Here is an 18,448-nt window from a genome sequence, read left to right as displayed (position 1 = left end):
ATAAATAAAACGTTATTAAAGTATGCTATAACGTAACGATTTAATGCGTTTAATAAATTGCGGTTAATATAATATTGGAAAAAGCTAAAAGCGCCCGTTATGCTAAAATTTGTTACTAAACATTTAAAAAGGCCGAATTTAATAATAAACGCCGTTTTCCATTCGTTTTTTAAAGCAATTCGTAAGCGGTTAAACGTTGCAATAATATTTAATTTGGTAAAATATTTAGCTTTCGAAAAAGCGTTTTAATGTTTTTTTTAACCAAAAGGATTGGGTATTTATTTTTAACGGTAACGTTATTTAAGCCCCGGTAATTTACGCAAACGCGGATTCCCCCCCCCCCCCCCCCCCGGGCTTTTTTGCTAAAAAAACCGGGGCAACCGTTAGCGATATGCTATTGCGTATAAAGCTTTTTGCTAAATATTTGTTTAAATATTTCCTAACCATTCGGAATTCCTTTTAAAATATAAGCTTATTGTAATGGTAAAAAGGCGTTTTATTTAAAAATAGCTTAATTTTGTAATTGGAAAAGCGGTACGGTAATAATTTATTGGCGTTTTAAGGAAAAAAGCATAACGTTAAATTGCGGAATTTGTAAGGAAAGCGTTATAAATTTTCCTTTATCGTAACGAAGGGTTTGCTATTCAGGTATTTTTGGATATTATTGTTAAAAATGCGCCGGAAGTATAATATTTTTTTAATTCAATTTTGGAATGCGGTTAAGCGTGGTATTAGCATATCCTGTTACGGTACGATTGCATATAAGGACCTCGCATGGGTTGTAGCCCCAGCTACAACAACGTTCCTCTTTTGCTTTAGTGTAACGGGTACTACCTTGGTTTGGTCCCGTAACATATCCCAAAGGATTTTATTGGATAAAATTAAAATAAAACAAAGGATTTCCATTAACGTATTGTTAACGAATTAATGTTAAGGGTCGATTAATGCAAAGGCGGGTAATTACTAAATTACGGTTTGGATGCGGTATTTCTTTCGTTAAATTGCCGTAATGCTTTTTTAAAAGTGCTACCTTCCAATTAATTGTTCCTTTTTTAACCTCCCCCTTTTCCGCGCCTTTTTCAGGGCGTACGGGGTCGGTTTTATAAATTTTTTATGCTTTTAACGCCCCCGCGCAATTTAAGCTTCGTTTTATTTTTTAATTTTGCCGTAATGCTTTGTTTGCAACGCTAGCGGCTTACCGGTGCGTTACCGGTAAGGTCCGTGCGTTACCAATTGTTCCGGTGCCCCCTTTCCCTTTTTGCCGAAGCGGTTTGCCCGTGCACTTAGCGGGTGGTTGGCTTATGCATTTAACAATTGGTTAGCGCTTATTGGAAGTATTAAAAGTTCGGGCAAGTTTTAGCGTAAAGCTTTGCTATAATTATTCGTTTAAATTGCACGTTTTTTTGTTTGCAAAATAGCATAAAATTAAAAGCGTTAAGCATGCATATATTTGCGGGGTTAAATTTGTTATCGTTGTTTTTTGGGCGGTTGCGTAATGGGTTGCTAGCGTTCGGGTTTAATTTTAATAACGTAATGCCGTGCATAATTATTAAGCCCGTTATTTAATCGATATAAAAGTTGTAATGGCGTAATTAAAAAAGCTTTAATATAATGTTAAAGCCTTTCGTTTTTAATGGCTAAATGTATATGGTAAGCGTTTTTGTTTGGCAAGCAATGCGGTAACGCATTTTAACGCATTTGCAAAAGTAACCCGTAACTTTGTTATTAGCTAATTTTAAAAGGATAGGTTTAAGCAAAGCAAAGCGTAATAAGTTATGGTTATGCGCAAAGGTATTGTTAATAAATGCTTATAAAAAACATTCGGTATTTAAAAAAGTGCAATACCGGGTTGGTGGCATTTTTTGGCAAAAAGCTTGCTGTAAAATGAAAAAGTAAAATTGGGTTTTATTAAATGTAAATACTTTTTTTTTTTAAAAAAAATTGTTAGCAAAACGTTAATGGCTTTAAAAGCAATTATGCCCAAAGCTTATTTTTTTGGCTTTTTTTTTATGCAAGCAATCGTTTAATGCCCCGCCCCGCCGTAATAAAAGCATAAATTATTAATGCGTTTGTATTTCTTTCAAGCGTTAATAAAAAAGGGTTAAAGCCCCGTTGTAATTTTGTCGAAATTTATAGCGTTTAAATGCTAAGCCGGTCCCGGCGCATCGTTAGCGTTAAAATAGCGTGCTAAAAAATAAGCGTTAGCGTTTTGCTTGCCCCGGAAAATGTTATTGGTAATGTTATTAATTAGGTTTTGGAACAAGCTTACTTACCTTTTAAAATTATCGGGTCCCGAACGTTCCATAATTAACGTAATGGCTTTATACAACGGGCGGTTAACCTTTTGCTTAAAGGTTAATATTTGTAAGTTATTAAGCAAATTGCATATATCGCTAAATTTAATAAAATTGCCGATAAAATTGCTAAAAAAAATTGCTTTAAGCAAATAATTCGAAATTTTAATTAGTTTTTGCTAATATATTGGTAGTAATGTAAATTTAATTTAGCGTTTTAATAACGTTTAGGTAATTACGCTAACCAGCGGGCCATTAAAAAACGTTATTGCCCGCCGTAACGATTTGGTTAATTTTCGGTTTTATAAAAGCAAAAGCGTTATTACCCAAATGCTGGAATAAAAAAAACGCGTTTTAATAACGTTAAAAAAGCGGCCCGATATAATTTTATTTATATTTTAAGCAAAAAGCGCCAATTGGTATAATACTTTTATCGCTGGATTTGGTCCATTTTTATGCTTTTAAAATTTTTAAAAGTAATTGTTCGGCGGCAAATTGCTAGCAATAACGGGGCGGGTTTAAAAGGCTGCGTTAAAAAAAGCGTATTTGTAATTAATATAAATATAATTTGGTTAAATAATTGCCGAATTTAAATTAAAAATTTGCAAATCGTTATTTTTTGGTTCGAAATTATAACGTAAGCAATGTTAACGTTTTAACGGTATGTTACTAACAATTCGTTAATAATTTAAAAACGGGTTTTTATAACCCGGAAAATGTGTTTAAATTGGGCTTAAGCTTTGTTAAAGCGTTCCAAATGCAAAGCGAAATATAAAACGGCGTAATTGCTAAAATCGTTTTAAATTGCTTTGCGTATGGAATACAAAATTGGAAATAAAAAAACGGCGTTTTGTAAAATTGTTATTGTTAAGCTTAAAAAGCCCGTTTCGAAAGCATTAAATGCGGTGGATATAATATAACCGCGGCGGTAATTTGCTAGCGTATTGCTTGGTTAAAAAAGCTAAATTAAAAAAGTAAAAGTGTTTTCCCGAAATTATACGGCAGGATTTGGGGCGGGTATTAACGTTAATTAATTGTAAGCAAAAAGGTATGCTACCGTTTTACAAGGTTATTAGCAAAGGAAAGGACGGAATATGTTAATATCGGGTTCCAAAAATTTAAGGTGCAACAAATTGCTACGGCGCACACTTTATTGTTATAAAAAGGCTTTGTAAGCGTAACGTTAGCGCGCTAAAAGTGCGGCTTTAGGTTCTTCCCCAGGTGCCCCGACGCGTACCGTAACACGAAGGGTTGGAAAAGCGAATTTACGCTTTTGGATTTGCCCAAACATTTTATTAAAAAAAGGGAACGGTTAAACAATAAGGAAAAATAATACTTACAATTAACAAAAGGGCGGAAAGGATAGTAATACGTGGCTAACGGGCCTTAGCCATTAAAAGGGGGACTTAATGTTACGACCTGGCAGCAAAGCTAGCATTAAGTTACAAAAAAAGGCTTGGTGGAAAGCAAAAAGCGGGGTCGTCCCTTGGTTACGTAACCCAAGCAGGTAATATGTTGGAAATTAACATATTAATTGATATAAAGGATATAAACATATTTTACATATTAACCCTTTTAAAAGGAACGCGTGGAATATAAACAGGAAGGGTTTTTTATTGTTATAAGTAATTTTTAATTAAAGCTCCGGCATTAATTAATTTAAGTTCGCTTTTAAATAACCCTTAAAGCAAGCATTTAAACCGCACCCAAATTATTTTGTGAAATCCCCTTAGTTATTTTAATTACGTGCTACTGTTTAGTACTCCTTTGGTGCCTTACCTTAGGAGCAGAGGCCTAACTGCAACACATATATTCACATAAAATATAAAGGATTTTTAACGGTTTAATATTTAATAATACTAAAGTAATAATAAAAACAATAATAAAAACAATAGTAAAAATAGTAATAAAAATAATAATAAAAATAATAAAAAAGCAGTAATATTATTAGCAATAAAAACGGTAATAACAACGGTAATAACAACGGTAATACATTTTTAATTTTTAAATTTTTACTTACTTATTTACGTATTTACTTTTTATGTACTTGCTTATTTATTTGCTTATTTATTTATTTATTTAAATAAGCTTTAATTAAATAATTTAAATATTTATTTAAATGACTAAAAGTAACTAATTTAGTTACTTTAGTTAGTCATTAGTTAGTTACTTTTAGTCTTAGTTACTGCCGTAACTAAATTAGTTAGTTTTTGTCAAGGGGGTAACTAGTTTAACTAATTAAATTCCCAACCCTGGGGCGGCTGCGACTGGCCGGAGATGTTTAGGCCGCAGCGGGGAAGGCCTTTAGCCATCCTGGCCGCTACGAGCCTTTGGCCAGTGTCACGGCAATTGGGGGGGTATCCGTGCTCTAATAGCGCACCCATTTGCACTGGTGCCGCCCGGATACCCTGATACCCCCGCCTGATCAGCGCCAAATTTGGGGCCCAGAGTCACTGGAGCAGTGCCACAAGCTGCGATACCAACCTCGCCGGACCATGACCAGGCCCGAGTCTAAAATACAGAAAGGGCTGGAGACCACTGTACGCAACCAGATCTAACGCAGCGTCTCCTTCATCGCGAATAGGATCTCGTCGTATGGCACGAGATACCATTGAGGATAAAGCAAGCGCTTTCGGCGCGAGCTGGCGTCGACAGGAAGTTTCCTGGGTCTCGAGGACCAAGCTTACGGCCTTCTCGTTGTGCCCAAGTAGATACCTATGTATATTTGGAGAGCACAAGCATCCGATAGACGTAAACGGCCATTGTTTGCCACAGGTACTTCCTTGGATGCGTCGAACAGACTCCGTAAATACCACAAAATACCACGATTATCAGCGAAACACTTGCAAACAGACGGGACAACCAAGCCAGATGAAGATTACCACAACTCCAATCCCAGATAGCTATAAATAATTACACAATTTCCACCAGCCCCAATTCTCAGACAACGCCCAACGCCCAACGCCGAAAAAAACACTTGCACGCAAACTAGCGACAGCCACCCCATCCCACACTCCTCTCGTTCCACATCCACTGTCTACATAAGTACCTGTCCGGGCACCCTTCTCAACAAAGCACGTCTTTCACATCTTCCTACGCCACACCGGCTGCCTTCCTCCCACCTCTGGTTCCAGGGGGCCGGTTGCCGTTGGAGCGACTCGCAAGGGGCATGGCGTTGGAACGGCCACCCATCGCAGGCGTGTTGGGGGTATTGGTGCCGGTCGAGGCTGCCTTGTTGCCGCCGCCATTCAAGGGCGTCTTATTGCTGCCGCCAGTTGATGGATTCTTGGTGTTGCTGCCGCCATTCAAGGGGTTTTTGGTGTTGCCACCAGTTGAGGGATTCTTGGTGCTGTCGCCGTCGAGAGGCCCCTTGTTGGAACCGCTGCCGAGAGGCTTGTTGGAGCCGCCGCGGGCGTCACAGCTTTTGACGCCACGCTTGCAGTATTCGCCAGGAGTGCCGGCGCCGGAGCGGTCGTCGAATTCGGGCTGGAAGTTAATGCCTTCTGGCTTGCCCTTGATATCCAGCTTTGACCAGTCGGCCCAAGGGGATTCCTTGTACTTTCCAAGGTCAAGGTCGAACCTTTCTCCGGTCAGACGCGCATAGGTCTCCGTGTCCTCTTGATTGTCAGTGAATGGTATCAGCATCTGGTAGTGTGCCGACCCGACCCAGCCACCCGGCGATATCGGGCCCACGCGGATCGCAGCCTTGGGGTTTTTAACCCCAAGGCTTTGGATATATGCGTTGATCTGCTCCTCGCTCGTTCCCTGATACTCCTTTGGCAACCAGACAAACTCGGCCTGGCCGTCCATTAATATCTGGATATATTGATGCCAGTCCGGGTGCTTGATCGAGCTCCAGTTGATGTGTGGCCCTCTTCCGGCGTGCTGTGCCACCTGGAGGGATTTGTGGAGAGGTACAGGGAGGGCCTAGTGGCTCAGCGCAAGAGGGTGCCTATCCGACCCCTACCTGGGTGAGAGTCCGCCTTCCTGGCTGGCTGCTGGTATTTACTATGTTTACGCGTACAGTATCAAACATCCCACTTGAAGAACGTTTATAATATTACACACCCATTGGAAACGTCGCGATGCCGTCCATCCAGTTTTTGCCCAGGGAATTGGTCGAGCAGATTTCCGGCATGCTTGAATTGCAGGATCTCGCGCACCTCGGCGGCACCTGTTCTTCCCTCCGAGCCTTTGCGGCACCTCGACTGTTTGAGACGGTGGTTTTCACGGATAATGCGCGCGCGGCAGACTCGGCTTGCCTCGCAGCCGGCCGATACAGCGCCTTCGTACGGCACCTCAAGCTGATCGTGACATTTCAGGGATGTACCGACCCCGAATGCGACTGCCTTGAAAGCACCAGCGAAGCCTGTTTTGCCGTTGCCAATCCAGACATCGGTGGCATCCCTCCGAGCGCAGAGGTCCTGCTCGGTGGTGGTGCCCTTCCGGCCCTTAAGAGCATCATCGTCGAGTTCCCGGCGCGATACAAGCATGCGGGCATGTTGTTCGGCGACTGGTGGGACGAAATAGATCCACGGCTGGTACCGATGGGCGACAATTTCGCCATCGTGGTGCGTGCCGTGACGATGGCGCTTACACGCAACGCGTCCATCAGCAGCATGTCCCTCCTCAACTATCCACCAATCAGCCCCCTCGATGGTGCCTCTCCTGATTACAATGATGCCTGGAAGGAGCTTTTAGGACGACTCGCGGACTTCCGCCTGTCGCTCTTTGGAGCCTTCTACCCACTCCACCAACCGATGGGATACGGGACAGAGGAAATGCTCGCGTCCGACGACTACCGCGCCTCCCTTCAGCATCTAGAAAGCTTCTTCTTCGCTCATCTCCGGTCGGTGCGGCGTCTTGCAATCTGCTGCTCCAAGCATGCCCCCTTGGGCGGGGCCGAGCGGGGGAATACCAACCCAAGAACGCGCATGAGCATCGCCCTCGCACTCGATCCAGCCGCAATGCCATTCCTCGAGCACCTGGAACTGAACAACATGTTCCTCGGCCCGGAGCTGGGCGACTTTCTCGTCGGCCTGGGGGCCGACCGGCCGTTGTCGCTGTGTCTCGACAACCTCAAGCCGGATGACCATTCCTCTCTGCTGCCGGGATACACGTGGAAGGAGTTTTTCGACCGGCTGGTGGATAGTCGCGTCTCCATCTGGCGGTTCCGCTTGGCGCCAACGGAGGTGCCCGTCAGATCCAGCCCAGCCCACGAGATCATGGCGCGAGATCCCAGCCGCCGGGCATTCCCCTACGCGTGGATGCAATTGGAGGAGTCTTGCCTCCAGGACGACATGGTGCGAAATGCGCGGTCGGTCGTTGAGGGAGCGGATTAGGAAGCCTACAACAGGTTTTTGGATCTCGTGGATGACAATTTGTCGCGTGCGGGGATTTGAACGATGATGCCATGATGTTTGGTATTATTAAGCTAAGGAGGAGAAGAAAGGCTGAAGGAAAGGTGTGGCCGAAGGCCGCACCTTTATCCTATCAGTCCTTTTGTCTAGTCTCTAGCCAATCGGCTATCAACTTTATCAACTACAACTGGCGACGCCGTGCCATAACTGTTGGAGTATGCTGGGCATGGTTCAAGGTTCCTTGCATTGCTAGCTTGTCTAGCAGAGTGCCTCTGTGAGAAGTAGAAAAGGCCATGGCGTTATATACATAGTGGGCAGTCTGCTGTGGCTTGTGCTCCTAGTTACTAGCCAGAGGCATGTAACATTTGTTATCTCAACAAAAACAGGTCATGTAACCTGGTTTTCTCATCCTGGTCTCCAGCGTGGACTTGGTCGTTGAATAAAACCCTGGCATAAATGAGTAGGAGAAATAGTAAAATCGAATATACGGCAAATAATACATATAAAATAGGCTGGTCACGCCAGGTTGGAGCCACGGCCACGCAGTCACATAAAGCTAAAAAGGGAGTTGGAATACTAAACGACCAGGCGGCAGCAAGCACGGCGGAACCGAGCTTGAGATGTGGTCCGAGGCGGCGATCTGCCGAGCCGCGACGCCAAATAAGCGCTATAGCCAGAAATGTGAAAAGCATGGATATCCATGCCAGCGGAACCTGGGAATAGCAAGATCTTGGATGCGGGATTAACAAGTTGCATATATTTGCCAGGGGGGGGGGCCTTACTCACACGTGAAAGTACGACTTATACGTGGACGCGAGAGCAGTTAAGCCACTCAACGGGAATGTGACCACATTATAAGCAATGAGAATGTGCAGTAGCTGAACTTGGCGGCGATGCCGGTTCGGGGAGCACCAGTACTTTATCGGGCTACTAAACAGGGGGAGCGAGTTGTCCGTGCTGCCCTGGTTGTTGGCCGTGATGTCGGGCTGATCTTGTTGTTGCTGTTGTTGTGGTCGGGGCTGTGGCGTTAAACACTCAGGCACAATGATAAGAGAATGGGATCGATGTCCGTAAGGCACTTACTTGGAACCTTCCTTGCCCGCCGTTTCCCGATATCTCTGCCATATCGTCCTGCTCGGCAAACAAAGCTGCCAAAAACCCACACCCGTGGTTATCAGTCAATTCCGCCGTGGCCCTAATTCCTGCCGTTACTTCTTGGAGCGACGAGCCTCTGGGCTCGTGCTGTGAAGTTGCAACCACTGGTTCGTAACGTCTCGGCAACTTGCGTTCCGGGAGAGTAACGCGGACATATGAATGATAAACCCATTGGTTGTGCAAAAAAGCAGTACCAGAACCTATAAGTATAGGTAGCCGGGGGTCGGTATTTATCGAGCTATATCCCCGCTGGACCCGGACAGAATATGTCATAGCCGCGATGCTCAAAATGATATGGGCGATGCTTATAATTTGAAACAAAACTCGACGTTTACGAGTTTGCGGTTGCCTCCAGAAAAGCACCATGGTGGGCATGTAGAAAGCGGCAATAAAGAGGACCAGTGCGGCGTAGAAGGAGGAGACATCATATGCTCCCTCGCGTGCTGTGATGTCAATGACGACAATCGAAAGTAATGCTGCATACAGCTCCAGGGTGAGCATAACACGTAAAATATTAATTGGGTGCCGAAAGGACGTGCTAGTAAAACCCAACACCATGATGGTTCGATTAAAGTGTCGATGTCCGATAGCGGAGGGACTGTTGCAAGAGGAGAAAGTCGGCTTGGAGAGATCTCAATATATTGGTATCTTTCTCAGGGCCTCAAGGAGATGCTTGGGGAAGCAGAATCTCCTCGAGGGATCTCTTCGAAAGGCGGGGTTAGGACGCCCAGTCCCTGGTCGGGCTCCTCCGCGATGCAGGGAACTTGTGACGGTTGGAAGCGCCCCAATCATCCAGCGTCTGGTGATTGCGCCACTGTGGGGGACGTGTTGTTGGTGGGCAATGCAACCAATCCCCCGAGCGCCTAGCCATCGTGACTCCCCATTGGGTTCCTGGGGAGCGAATCGGCCTAATGGAGGTCCGCGGGGTCAATCCCCGTGTGACAAGGACCGTGAGGAGCTGGAAAAGGGAGAACAACTGACGATTTGTACGGGATGGTTTGGGGATGACACAGCCGTTTTGGCTGGTCAGGCTGACTCTGGCGCACGTGCGCGCACGCGTGACTACGCCTGTCCCGTAGGCGAGGCTGAGATTGCTCCACAAGAGCAACCTGCACGTTGCATACTTACTGGATGCCTAGAATAGATGTCGGGTTGCTTGCTTGTCCAGTGTGACGTCCCAAGGCAGTTCACCGCACGCCGCAGGCATCCACGCGAGCCCGTGCGATACGACGATGCGTGGCGTACACCCCTGAGGTGCACCCAGAGCATCCTTAAGGCTATGTTGTGCAGCTGTGCCGTTCCTCTACAAGCTGCGCCGCCGCCGCCGTACTCCCTCCCAGCTCAGGCGCTGCGGTCCACAAAGTGCGCCAGCCAAAATCCTCAGCAAACATGGCCCCCAGGCTCTGCTCGCGGTGCCAGAACTTCGACATCCAATCGTTCAAGAGGGACACGTTCAGACTGCGTGGTTATCCCCTCGTCGAATTTGTCAAGAGCGCCAAATCTGGCTGCTCCTTCTGCAGTCTCGTGCTCCAGAACCTCGAGGCTGCCGAGCTAGACCATGGCACAAAAAATTCCCTCCTGGAAATGGCCGCCCGCCATGTCGCCGGGGAATCGCCGCACAGGCTGTTCTACTCAGATACTTGGGTTACGTCTATGCTCTCGTGGATGTGGCCTCCTTGGCTAAATATCTATCCGGTACGGCATCCGGCTGCCGAAGATCTGGAAACCGGTGACCAAGAGCAGGACGCGCTGCAAATATGCGAGCTGCGGGCATTTGTGGCTGTCGTTCTAGGCTCCGAGATACTCAGGCAGGGGGCCAGCCCCGAGATTCATCTCCATGTCGCCGCCGACCCAGGTAACATGCCACGATCCCCAGGCTTCATTTGATGCACAGCGCGCGAGAGAGACGATACTGCCAATGACAGTGGCTAATCCGCAGCTCGCTGCAGGGACGCCCGCGCATTCGTCAAGGGACATAGTCGGCCGGATCGAGATGGGGAGCTACTCGTGGACCCCGAACCATGCACAGTCTCTGGCACTCTGGCACCAGAGGTGTTCGCAAAGCCACCGCAATTGCAGTCTTGCCCTGTCGCGACGCCACCCAATCGGCATCGGGACGGTACCGCTCCCGACTAGGTGTGTCGAGATTCTGCCTGTTTCTGCGGACGACTGGATCGGCGGCCCCGACCAGCTGAAGTTGGTCCTGAGAGAAACAGCAGGCCAGTCCGGGAGATACATCGCTCTTAGCCACCGTTGGGACCAGAAGACGGAGGCGACGCGGACGACCAGCGCCAACTATTCCTTCCAGAAAGAAAAGTGTCGCGGCACACCCCTGTTTTACGACGCCGCCCGCGTCGCTGCCTCGCAGGGCACCCGGTACATCTGGATCGACTCCCTGTGCATCATCCAGGACAACGTAGATGACTGGGTTGCCGAGTCCGTCCAGATGGCCGACTATTACCAGGGCGCTTGGCTCACCATAGCTGCTACCGCGAGGCACGAGACAGGCGGAATTTTCGGCCCCCTGCAGGCGCAGGAAATCATGCGCCTGGCGCGTCTCCCGTACTAGGACCGACAAGGCGTCCAGAATGGACATTTCTATCTGCAGTGCGTCGGACAGAAGTTCCTGACCAGAGACTATAGCGAGAACGTTATCCGAGGCCCGCTGTTCCGGCGCGGTTGGATATACCAAGAGTTGGTGCTCAGCCGGCGCCTCCTGATGTTTTCGCACAGCTCCATCTTTGTCTGGTGCTCGGAGGGCACAAAAACACTGTCCGGTGACTTTGTGGAGCTTCCGGAAAGCAGTACCAACCAACAAACCGTGGACCGCGCGTTGAGGTCCTCGGTATTTGATTTGGATACATTCGATAATATCGTGTCCGCATGGGAGATCATCGTGGAGACATATTCTGGCCTGGAAATCTCGCTAATCGATCAGGACCGGCTGGTCGCCCTGGCCGGAGTCGCAAAGGAGTTCGGGAATGCAATACGGGCCCTGCAAACCGCCGGCCAGTGGCCGAGATTTGATGCTTCGCACCGGTATATTTGCGGGATGTGGGAGTCCGGGCCCAGGGCGTTGTTATGGGAGCAATTTCCTTCGATCCCGGGTCGACGCACCCGGCTGCCCGGCATCCCGACGTGGTCGTGGGCATCCATGGAAATGCGTGCCCCGTCGGCGCCAGGTGAGGGAGAAGGAAGCCAGGTGGCGAGAAGAGGCATGGGAGTGCGGTGGTCCGACAAGCAGGGGGGATTACGCACAAGTCGGAAGCTCAAGAGGTTGGAATGCGACATCTTGAAAGTCGTTAGAATACCTGTTGATCCACACAAGTGGGAGCCGCAGTTCGAAGCGCGCGACGCAGAGAACGCGGTATCCACGGCGCTCGACGAGCACGGTAATTACGCCCGGTTCTTCGCGCTCCGCCTGCGCGGACGGCTCCTGCCCGCGCTCGTCCACGACTTCTTCCGGAGCGAGGAAGACATCGCCATAGCCGCGAGCGTTACGGACTACAGCGCAAATTTCGGGCGGTGCCTCTGGCGGCGGGTGACCACGGTGGAGGAGCCGGACAGTATCGTCGGCTGGGCTTCACTCGAGCACCCTGAGTACCAGGGCCCCGACCCGGAATCTCCCCCTGAAGACCTTGGCCAGCGCCATCAAGAGCAGAACGCCGGAAGTGGCGAGGATCAAAGACAGCAAGAACCCCGCCAGCCCGAATATCTCTTCGCTTTCGTCGTTGAGAGCATGCCAAGGACGCCCGGAGGGTTTGGTTTTGGTAACCTGCGGGGATATCAGACCTCATTCAAGGTGTTGTACCTGGCCCGCAAGGAAGTTCCCGCATTTGGGGATGACGAGTGCTTCGAGCGCGTCGGTACGGGTAGACTTTTTGGCAACGATGTCGAAGCGTTGTTTCGAGGAGCCGAGGAGAGGAGGCTGTGGTTGGTTTGAAGCGGAACTGGGGTTAGAGAGAGAGAGCGAGGATGCATAGGTAAATGCGGAATGCTTTTGGGCAAATCGATTTGGTTAAAATGCTTTAATGAGCTGAGATGTGGGTTGTGGGACAAACGAAAAGGGAGAAACTGCGACAAATGGACCGATATCTTTTATTTATCCATCGTCCATCGTCGGCCCGTTTCGAAAAACCGCGTTGCGATTGAAGGAGCTAGGAATTAGCCTTTATAGCAGTCCCCCATAAAATAAAACTAAAAACGGAAGAACGAGACACCGACGCCTTTACGAAGTGCAGTAAGCAGACCCCTCTAGTTCCAAGGGCATGCTAATTATTTCATGTTGCTTATTGCTTGTTGGCACCGCTATTAGAAATGGCCCGATTGCTTGCCGGGCGCTGTTGATCGGAACCGAAGACGAAGGGCAATAAGGCTACCAACACACAGCAACGATGGGGCAAGGCTCAGTCGGCCTTCAACACGTGTGCGGAGTGATGGGGATGGATTTGCAGGGAAGACAAGGCGGCGAGAAGCCGTGGTGTTGGCACAGCCTTACGCCAAGGTCCAGCCCCATGCCTATCTAAAGTGCTGGGTGGGCAGCTTACTGTTGCAGACAGTGCCTACCAACTTGACGCCAGGTGGGGGCCGTGGGCGCTTGCAAATGCAACCTTTGCAGTGATTCTTTCGCCTTGCAAACGAGCTAGCATGAGCGTGTTTACGGCCGTCGTCTGGCGCGAGCAAATAAGGGTTTCTTTTTTGCTTAGGCCAAATCTGCTACGAGAAGTTGCGGGGGTGTGTTGGAAAGGTTGGTGACTACGTCCTCGCTATAACGTATCCCAGGACCGTCCACGGTCGCCTCCCCAAAAGCATAGCAAGGAAACACCCACAGCCCAAACACCGGCAACGCATCCCGAAGCACTATTTGGGCCTCATCCGGATCCAAAAGCGTTCCAAGCGACGAAGGATACCCAAGGCCGGCGGTTTGATCGAGCCATGACTTCCACTCTCGGTCCAGATGGGCCGTGGCGCAACCCCGGTCGATAATCTTGCCCGATTCATGCCCAAAGGCTATGAGAAACTGAAAGGGATCGTTGGAATCGCGCTGAATGCCAAATCGTTCCTCAAAGGCAAGCCAATCCCGGGTGCAACGGGTGGGATGATCCAAGGTTTGAAATTGTTGCAAGTCCAGCCTAGCGTAAGGACGAGGGTCCTGGTCAAGCCAAGTGAAGGTGGTCACGGCGGGGGTGGATTCGAGGTCTTTGCGGTAGGCACATGCCTCGCAAGACGGGGTGATAGGAGACTCCTCGCGAGAATCGTCGTGATGGATGTCGGGCCTAATAGGAATTGAAACTCCAAAGTGGGCCTCCGCCTCGGGCATGCCGTACTCTCGTCCATCTCTGTTCCATAACGTCCAGCAGCGCAAGTTTCGAATGTGGAGGGAGAGCTTCAACCCCTTTATGATGCTAGCAAAGATATCTGCGGACTCGGGGGTGTCGGGCCTCATCTCTTGTATGTGGGATGGCCAGAGGGTGCACAGGAAACCCCGGGCATAAAGATGACTACCGAAGTGTTCGGATCTGCCCCAGGTTCCGCGCCATTGCCCGCCCAGTGAGAGCCGAGTGATGCCGACGAGCTTCGGATCCCGTGCGCGCAGACCGACGAGGAAATCGACAAAGAGACCCCCGCAGAACGTCGTGGGATCCTCATTGTAGTCGTCAGTTCCCTCAGGGACGATCGGGAAGAAGTCAATGAGATCGAGGTCGGGGCTGATGTGAACAGTGAGTCTGCCACCCCTCTCGCAGGGGACCGGGACGCGGTACACGGACAGGTACTCGGCACGGCACTCGGCGTTGACGCGCAGGAAGGCCGGCGAAAGGGCCGACCAGGCCAGTCGGCGGCGACGGGCGAGGGCCGCGAAGACAGCAGGGTCGTCGCCTGTGTCTTCCCCAAAGTTTTGGTCCGAAACGGGGAATCTGGGGTCGTGGCCGTCGTACAAAGGCGGCGGGCGTAGCATTACCGAGGGCGCATCCTGGCCGTACGTGGCGGTGAAGCAGAGCAGGCGGTGTGGGAGCTGCGCAATGGCATCTTGCCAGATCTTGGCTCTGATTTCGGCCGGGAGTTTGGGGAAGGAAGTGAATCGGCAGGTGCTGTTGTCGCCGTGGCCGAATTGGTCGTTAAACAGGGGGCCGTCTGGAAACATAGCCGCGGGTACTGTTTCTGATTCCATCAAATGCTTGCCGCTGGAGAGACCCGGGCACTTTGGAAGGCGCAGAGGAGGGGAGGAAATGAATGGAGTTGGTGCTGCAGCCTAATGTGGTGGCGTGTTGTTGGTTGTTGCGGCACAGCCCGGTGGGGCACCCCGCCCACAAAAAAGATGGCAGCCCGAGTCTTGTCTTACAGGCACGGAGTGTTACAAGCAGGCCTCTGCTCCTAAGGTAGAGCACCTAAGGGGCACGAGCAGTAGCGTGAGACTGGGTAACTTGAGTGGTTTACAAGGGATCTCGGGTGCAGGTCTGGATGCTTGCTGCAAGGGCTACTTGGAAGCTGACTTACATTAACTGATGCTGGTTGCGGTCGCTGCTCTGCTGGTTTCTTTGCAGCAGGTCGCCTACAGATGTAATGCGGCCCGGTTCGAGAAAACCGCAGGGAAGATACAAGTTACACCCCACCAACATAAAGGGTCCAAGGATGACGGGCAGTCGTTTTAATTTTATCCAGACTATGGAAAAATGCAGAAACTCTTACTCTACATGTGGTTTACAGCACTGGACTCTCGAGATATCCAGAAAAAGAATGCGCGAAGAGAAACATCCGTCTCCATCAGTCCCCATCGGCACTGCGCACAATCGAGAACACATCGTCCTCCCGGCCACTTTTGACCACCCCCTTCCCCCCCTTGAAGCTAGCAGGGGCCTAGCAGCCGGTAGGACGGTTGCTCAGGCACTGGGTCAGGCAGACGCCCTGCAGGTTGACGTCGGTGGCGTAGCCGGAGCGGCCCTAGTTGACGCACTGGCTGCGGACGGCGGTGCCGGCGGGCTCGAGGTTGCCGTAGAGCACGCCGCTGGGCACGTCGCGGTTCCAGCTGGCGCAGCACTGCCGCTTCTCCACCACTGCCGGCGTTGTGGCCTCGTACGTCGTGATGACGCCATCCTCGAACGGGATCACGTCAACCTGGTGGAAGCCCTCGAACGCGTCCGGGCTCGGGACCAGGGACAGCGCCGAAGTGTCAACGGGGGGTGGCGGCCGCGCTGGAGGCGAAGGCCAGGACGGCGGCGGAGATGGTCTAGTGAAGTGCACTTTGGCTTTGGAGGTGAGAATGGTCTCGGGGTGGGATTGAAGAGGCAGGAGAGGAGAGCAGTGCTGAGAGCGAGTCGAGTGCTTGGTTTCGAGCTATGGGCCAGGAATTCTGTTTGAAGGCGGCTGGTGAGCTCTTCTAAATTTGGGGACAAACGAGGAGGCCGAAGCTGGTTTATATACACGAGCAGGCGCGTCCATGAGCTCGAGCTTTGTTGTCTTGCTCCCCGCCGACATTCACATACTGCCTTGTTGACTTGTTGAGATTGTCTCTCTTCACCCATCTGCCTCATTGCTCCATCCAAGCGTCTCTCCCTCCCAAGACACCAAAGGATCTCTCCCCCAAGGCGCCAAGGGGAGGCTTTGCATAGAAAGCCATTTGCATCGAGGGCCCCGGCCAAGATGAGGCCCCCGATCGCTGCGAACGATGCACGAGACGGTTATCGCCGAGAGGTGGCAACTGTTGAAGTGTCCGTAGTATACGCCCATTGCCTCATGCAAGGCTGGCCTTGAGCCTTAGACCAAGACCGGAACAGAGTCGGGAATGTAACTGTGGCGAGGCAGATCTTTCAATATTCTGTTCCGAAAGCGGCATCATCTTTGGAAGCCCCACACTATCGCTCCGTCCCGGTCTGTAGTAGCCTGGCCGCGCGATGTAATGCTAAGACCTCGGCCAGTGGCGGAATTATTGGGCCGTTGGTTGAACGTTGCGCTGCAGACAAGTCGGCGGGCGGCACGGTTCTTGACAGAGAATCTAGCCCGCCCATGTGGGTATCTGGGCAGCTCGCGTAACTGAAAACTAGAAATAAGCCTGAGTGTATGTCATTATAATTGTGGGACTCGGCCGGGACTCGGCCGGCCGCCCGTGGTTTCTCAGGCGCAAGTCGCGTAAAAAATGTCGTTTACGCCAAGAGTCTGACGCCCAGGCCTGCCACTCTGCAACTCCAGAGCCTCAGCATACGTCCTTTGCTGACATAATCTTACGGCTAAGCCAAGACCCCCCTGAGCTGGAGCATCGATATGCGTGCTGTCCCAAGAGGCTGAAGATGACGGATACGCTCATGTGTACCCCTGAATTTGCCTAGGGACCCCACCAGACATACAGCTGAAGACAAATGTGTTTGTAAAACGTGATTGGCTTGGTAAGGAGCTAATTATGCGACCCGGCCAACCAAAATGCACAACGGGTCACGTCGAAAGGTGGATCTAGGTAGCTGTAGTAAGTATGTGGTTTGTGTACTCCTGTTGTTACTTTGGCTCGCTACTCCAATACTTTTCACGATGCCACAACGGTTCGTCCTCCCAATCGCTGCGGGATCGGATCTGGCGGCTTCACGTTACTGAGGTTTTTTTGAGTTGTGATATCACTTTGACGTGAGATTTGGCATAATTAACTGAAACTGCGCTCAAAGTGGACGCAAGTTGGTATTTCGGAATTCTCGTGTGCATTGGGCGCAGCCAACCAAAAAGTGAAAAGGACTCAACTCAAATTCACACTCTCCGGGAATTCAACCGGTCCTCAGCCCCCGCCATACTTCTGGACAAGATTTCTCATAACAGCAAGTACCCTATCGATAGGTCAATATCGTCGGTGAGGCCAAGTCAATGTGGTTACTCTTGCCCGGGAAGGGAGTATGGATTCTTACTTGGTCTCAGGACGGCGGGGTCGAGCTGTGTGCTGGGACCTGTGAACCCGAGCCGCTTTTTCGAGTCCACGCCATGTTCTTGCTGCTGCATCTCCATTCCGTGCTTCGTTGGATCATATAGGCCTCGATCCTGCAGATATTCGACTCTTGGTTGGCCCCTTCTCTTTTCAGTTACAATCGTGCGGCCAAGAGCGTTCTCACTGCGTGATATGGAGCTTTGCTACATTTGCAATTGCAGGAAGTCTCCAGTGCTCTGCGTCGAGGAGAGTTGCGTACGCGCCCACGCATGGGCTGGCGAGTGCGCTCAAGTCGACAGGCTCTCCCTGGCACCGCTCAGAGGACCTGTGGAGAAAGATGGTGATCCGGGGAACATCCTCTGGGCCCAGGGCCTCGCTGGAAAGATAACGCTCGACGGCGTCGAGGTCGTCGAGGGCAATATCGGAAACTGGAGCCGCGAGCTGTCTTCGAGCGAGTGGAGGAACGAGGCCCCCGGCGCCAGCATGGACCTGTCGATGCCGACGCTGCAGCGGATCGAGGGTATGGCCAAGATCAACTACTGGGGCAACGTGCGCTCCATCGAGATGCCGCTGCTCGAGTCGGTCGACGAGGGGTTCTCGGTCACGAGGAGGAGCGTGCAGCATTTCGATATCACGTCGCTAGAGAGGGTCGGCCTGAGGCTGGATATAAGCGGCCACCTGCAGACCCTGTCGCACCGCCGGCTTCTCGAGTACAAGCTCGCCCCTAATGACTACCCCCC

General features: G+C 50.5%; 7 protein-coding genes across 7 annotated transcripts; 2 read left to right on the top strand and 5 right to left on the bottom strand.

The window, feature by feature from the left end:
- Positions 1 to 5,387: 5,387 nt before the first annotated feature.
- Positions 5,388 to 6,104, bottom strand: GGTG_05137 (hypothetical protein; the record flags this gene model as incomplete). Its single annotated transcript, XM_009222936.1, has 1 exon — positions 5,388 to 6,104. One exon carries the CDS (start codon positions 6,102 to 6,104, stop codon positions 5,388 to 5,390), a length of 717 nt encoding a protein of 238 aa, XP_009221200.1.
- Positions 6,105 to 6,379: 275 nt separating this feature from the next.
- Positions 6,380 to 7,636, top strand: GGTG_05136 (hypothetical protein; the record flags this gene model as incomplete). Its single annotated transcript, XM_009222935.1, has 1 exon — positions 6,380 to 7,636. The coding sequence occupies one exon, from the start codon at positions 6,380 to 6,382 to the stop codon at positions 7,634 to 7,636; it is 1,257 nt and encodes a 418-aa protein (XP_009221199.1).
- An 800-nt stretch (positions 7,637 to 8,436) lies between these two features.
- On the bottom strand, positions 8,437 to 8,779 carry GGTG_05135 (hypothetical protein; the record flags this gene model as incomplete). Its single annotated transcript, XM_009222934.1, has 2 exons — positions 8,437 to 8,655; positions 8,738 to 8,779. 2 exons carry the CDS (start codon positions 8,777 to 8,779, stop codon positions 8,437 to 8,439), a joined length of 261 nt encoding a protein of 86 aa, XP_009221198.1.
- A 1,419-nt stretch (positions 8,780 to 10,198) lies between these two features.
- On the top strand, positions 10,199 to 12,901 carry GGTG_05134 (hypothetical protein; the record flags this gene model as incomplete). The annotated part of the gene is made up of 3 exons (XM_009222933.1): positions 10,199 to 10,664; positions 10,759 to 11,371; positions 11,453 to 12,901. 3 exons carry the CDS (start codon positions 10,199 to 10,201, stop codon positions 12,750 to 12,752), a joined length of 2,379 nt encoding a protein of 792 aa, XP_009221197.1. The 3' UTR covers positions 12,753 to 12,901.
- A 26-nt stretch (positions 12,902 to 12,927) lies between these two features.
- On the bottom strand, positions 12,928 to 15,004 carry GGTG_05133 (hypothetical protein). Its single transcript, XM_009222932.1, has one exon. It carries the CDS (start codon positions 14,976 to 14,978, stop codon positions 13,512 to 13,514), a length of 1,467 nt encoding a protein of 488 aa, XP_009221196.1. The 5' UTR covers positions 14,979 to 15,004; the 3' UTR covers positions 12,928 to 13,511.
- Positions 15,005 to 15,748: 744 nt separating this feature from the next.
- GGTG_05132 (hypothetical protein) lies at positions 15,749 to 17,788 on the bottom strand (the record flags this gene model as incomplete). The annotated part of the gene is made up of 2 exons (XM_009222931.1): positions 15,749 to 15,999; positions 17,692 to 17,788. The coding sequence occupies 2 exons, from the start codon at positions 17,786 to 17,788 to the stop codon at positions 15,749 to 15,751; spliced, it is 348 nt and encodes a 115-aa protein (XP_009221195.1).
- Positions 17,789 to 17,888: 100 nt separating this feature from the next.
- Positions 17,889 to 18,332, bottom strand: GGTG_05131 (hypothetical protein; the record flags this gene model as incomplete). Its single annotated transcript, XM_009222930.1, has 1 exon — positions 17,889 to 18,332. One exon carries the CDS (start codon positions 18,330 to 18,332, stop codon positions 17,889 to 17,891), a length of 444 nt encoding a protein of 147 aa, XP_009221194.1.
- Between the last annotated feature and the right edge of the window lie 116 nt (positions 18,333 to 18,448).

Source organism: Gaeumannomyces tritici (assembly GCF_000145635.1).
Source record: "Gaeumannomyces tritici R3-111a-1 unplaced genomic scaffold supercont2.3, whole genome shotgun sequence".
Lineage (NCBI taxonomy): Eukaryota > Fungi > Ascomycota > Sordariomycetes > Magnaporthales > Magnaporthaceae > Gaeumannomyces > Gaeumannomyces tritici.
This window is presented reverse-complemented; position numbering and strand designations above follow the sequence as displayed.

Bases quoted from the DNA above. Each gene is read 5' to 3' on its own strand.
- GGTG_05133 (XM_009222932.1), bottom strand. From the start codon at position 14,978: ATGGAATCAGAAACAGTACCCGCGGCTATGTTTCCAGACGGCCCCCTG.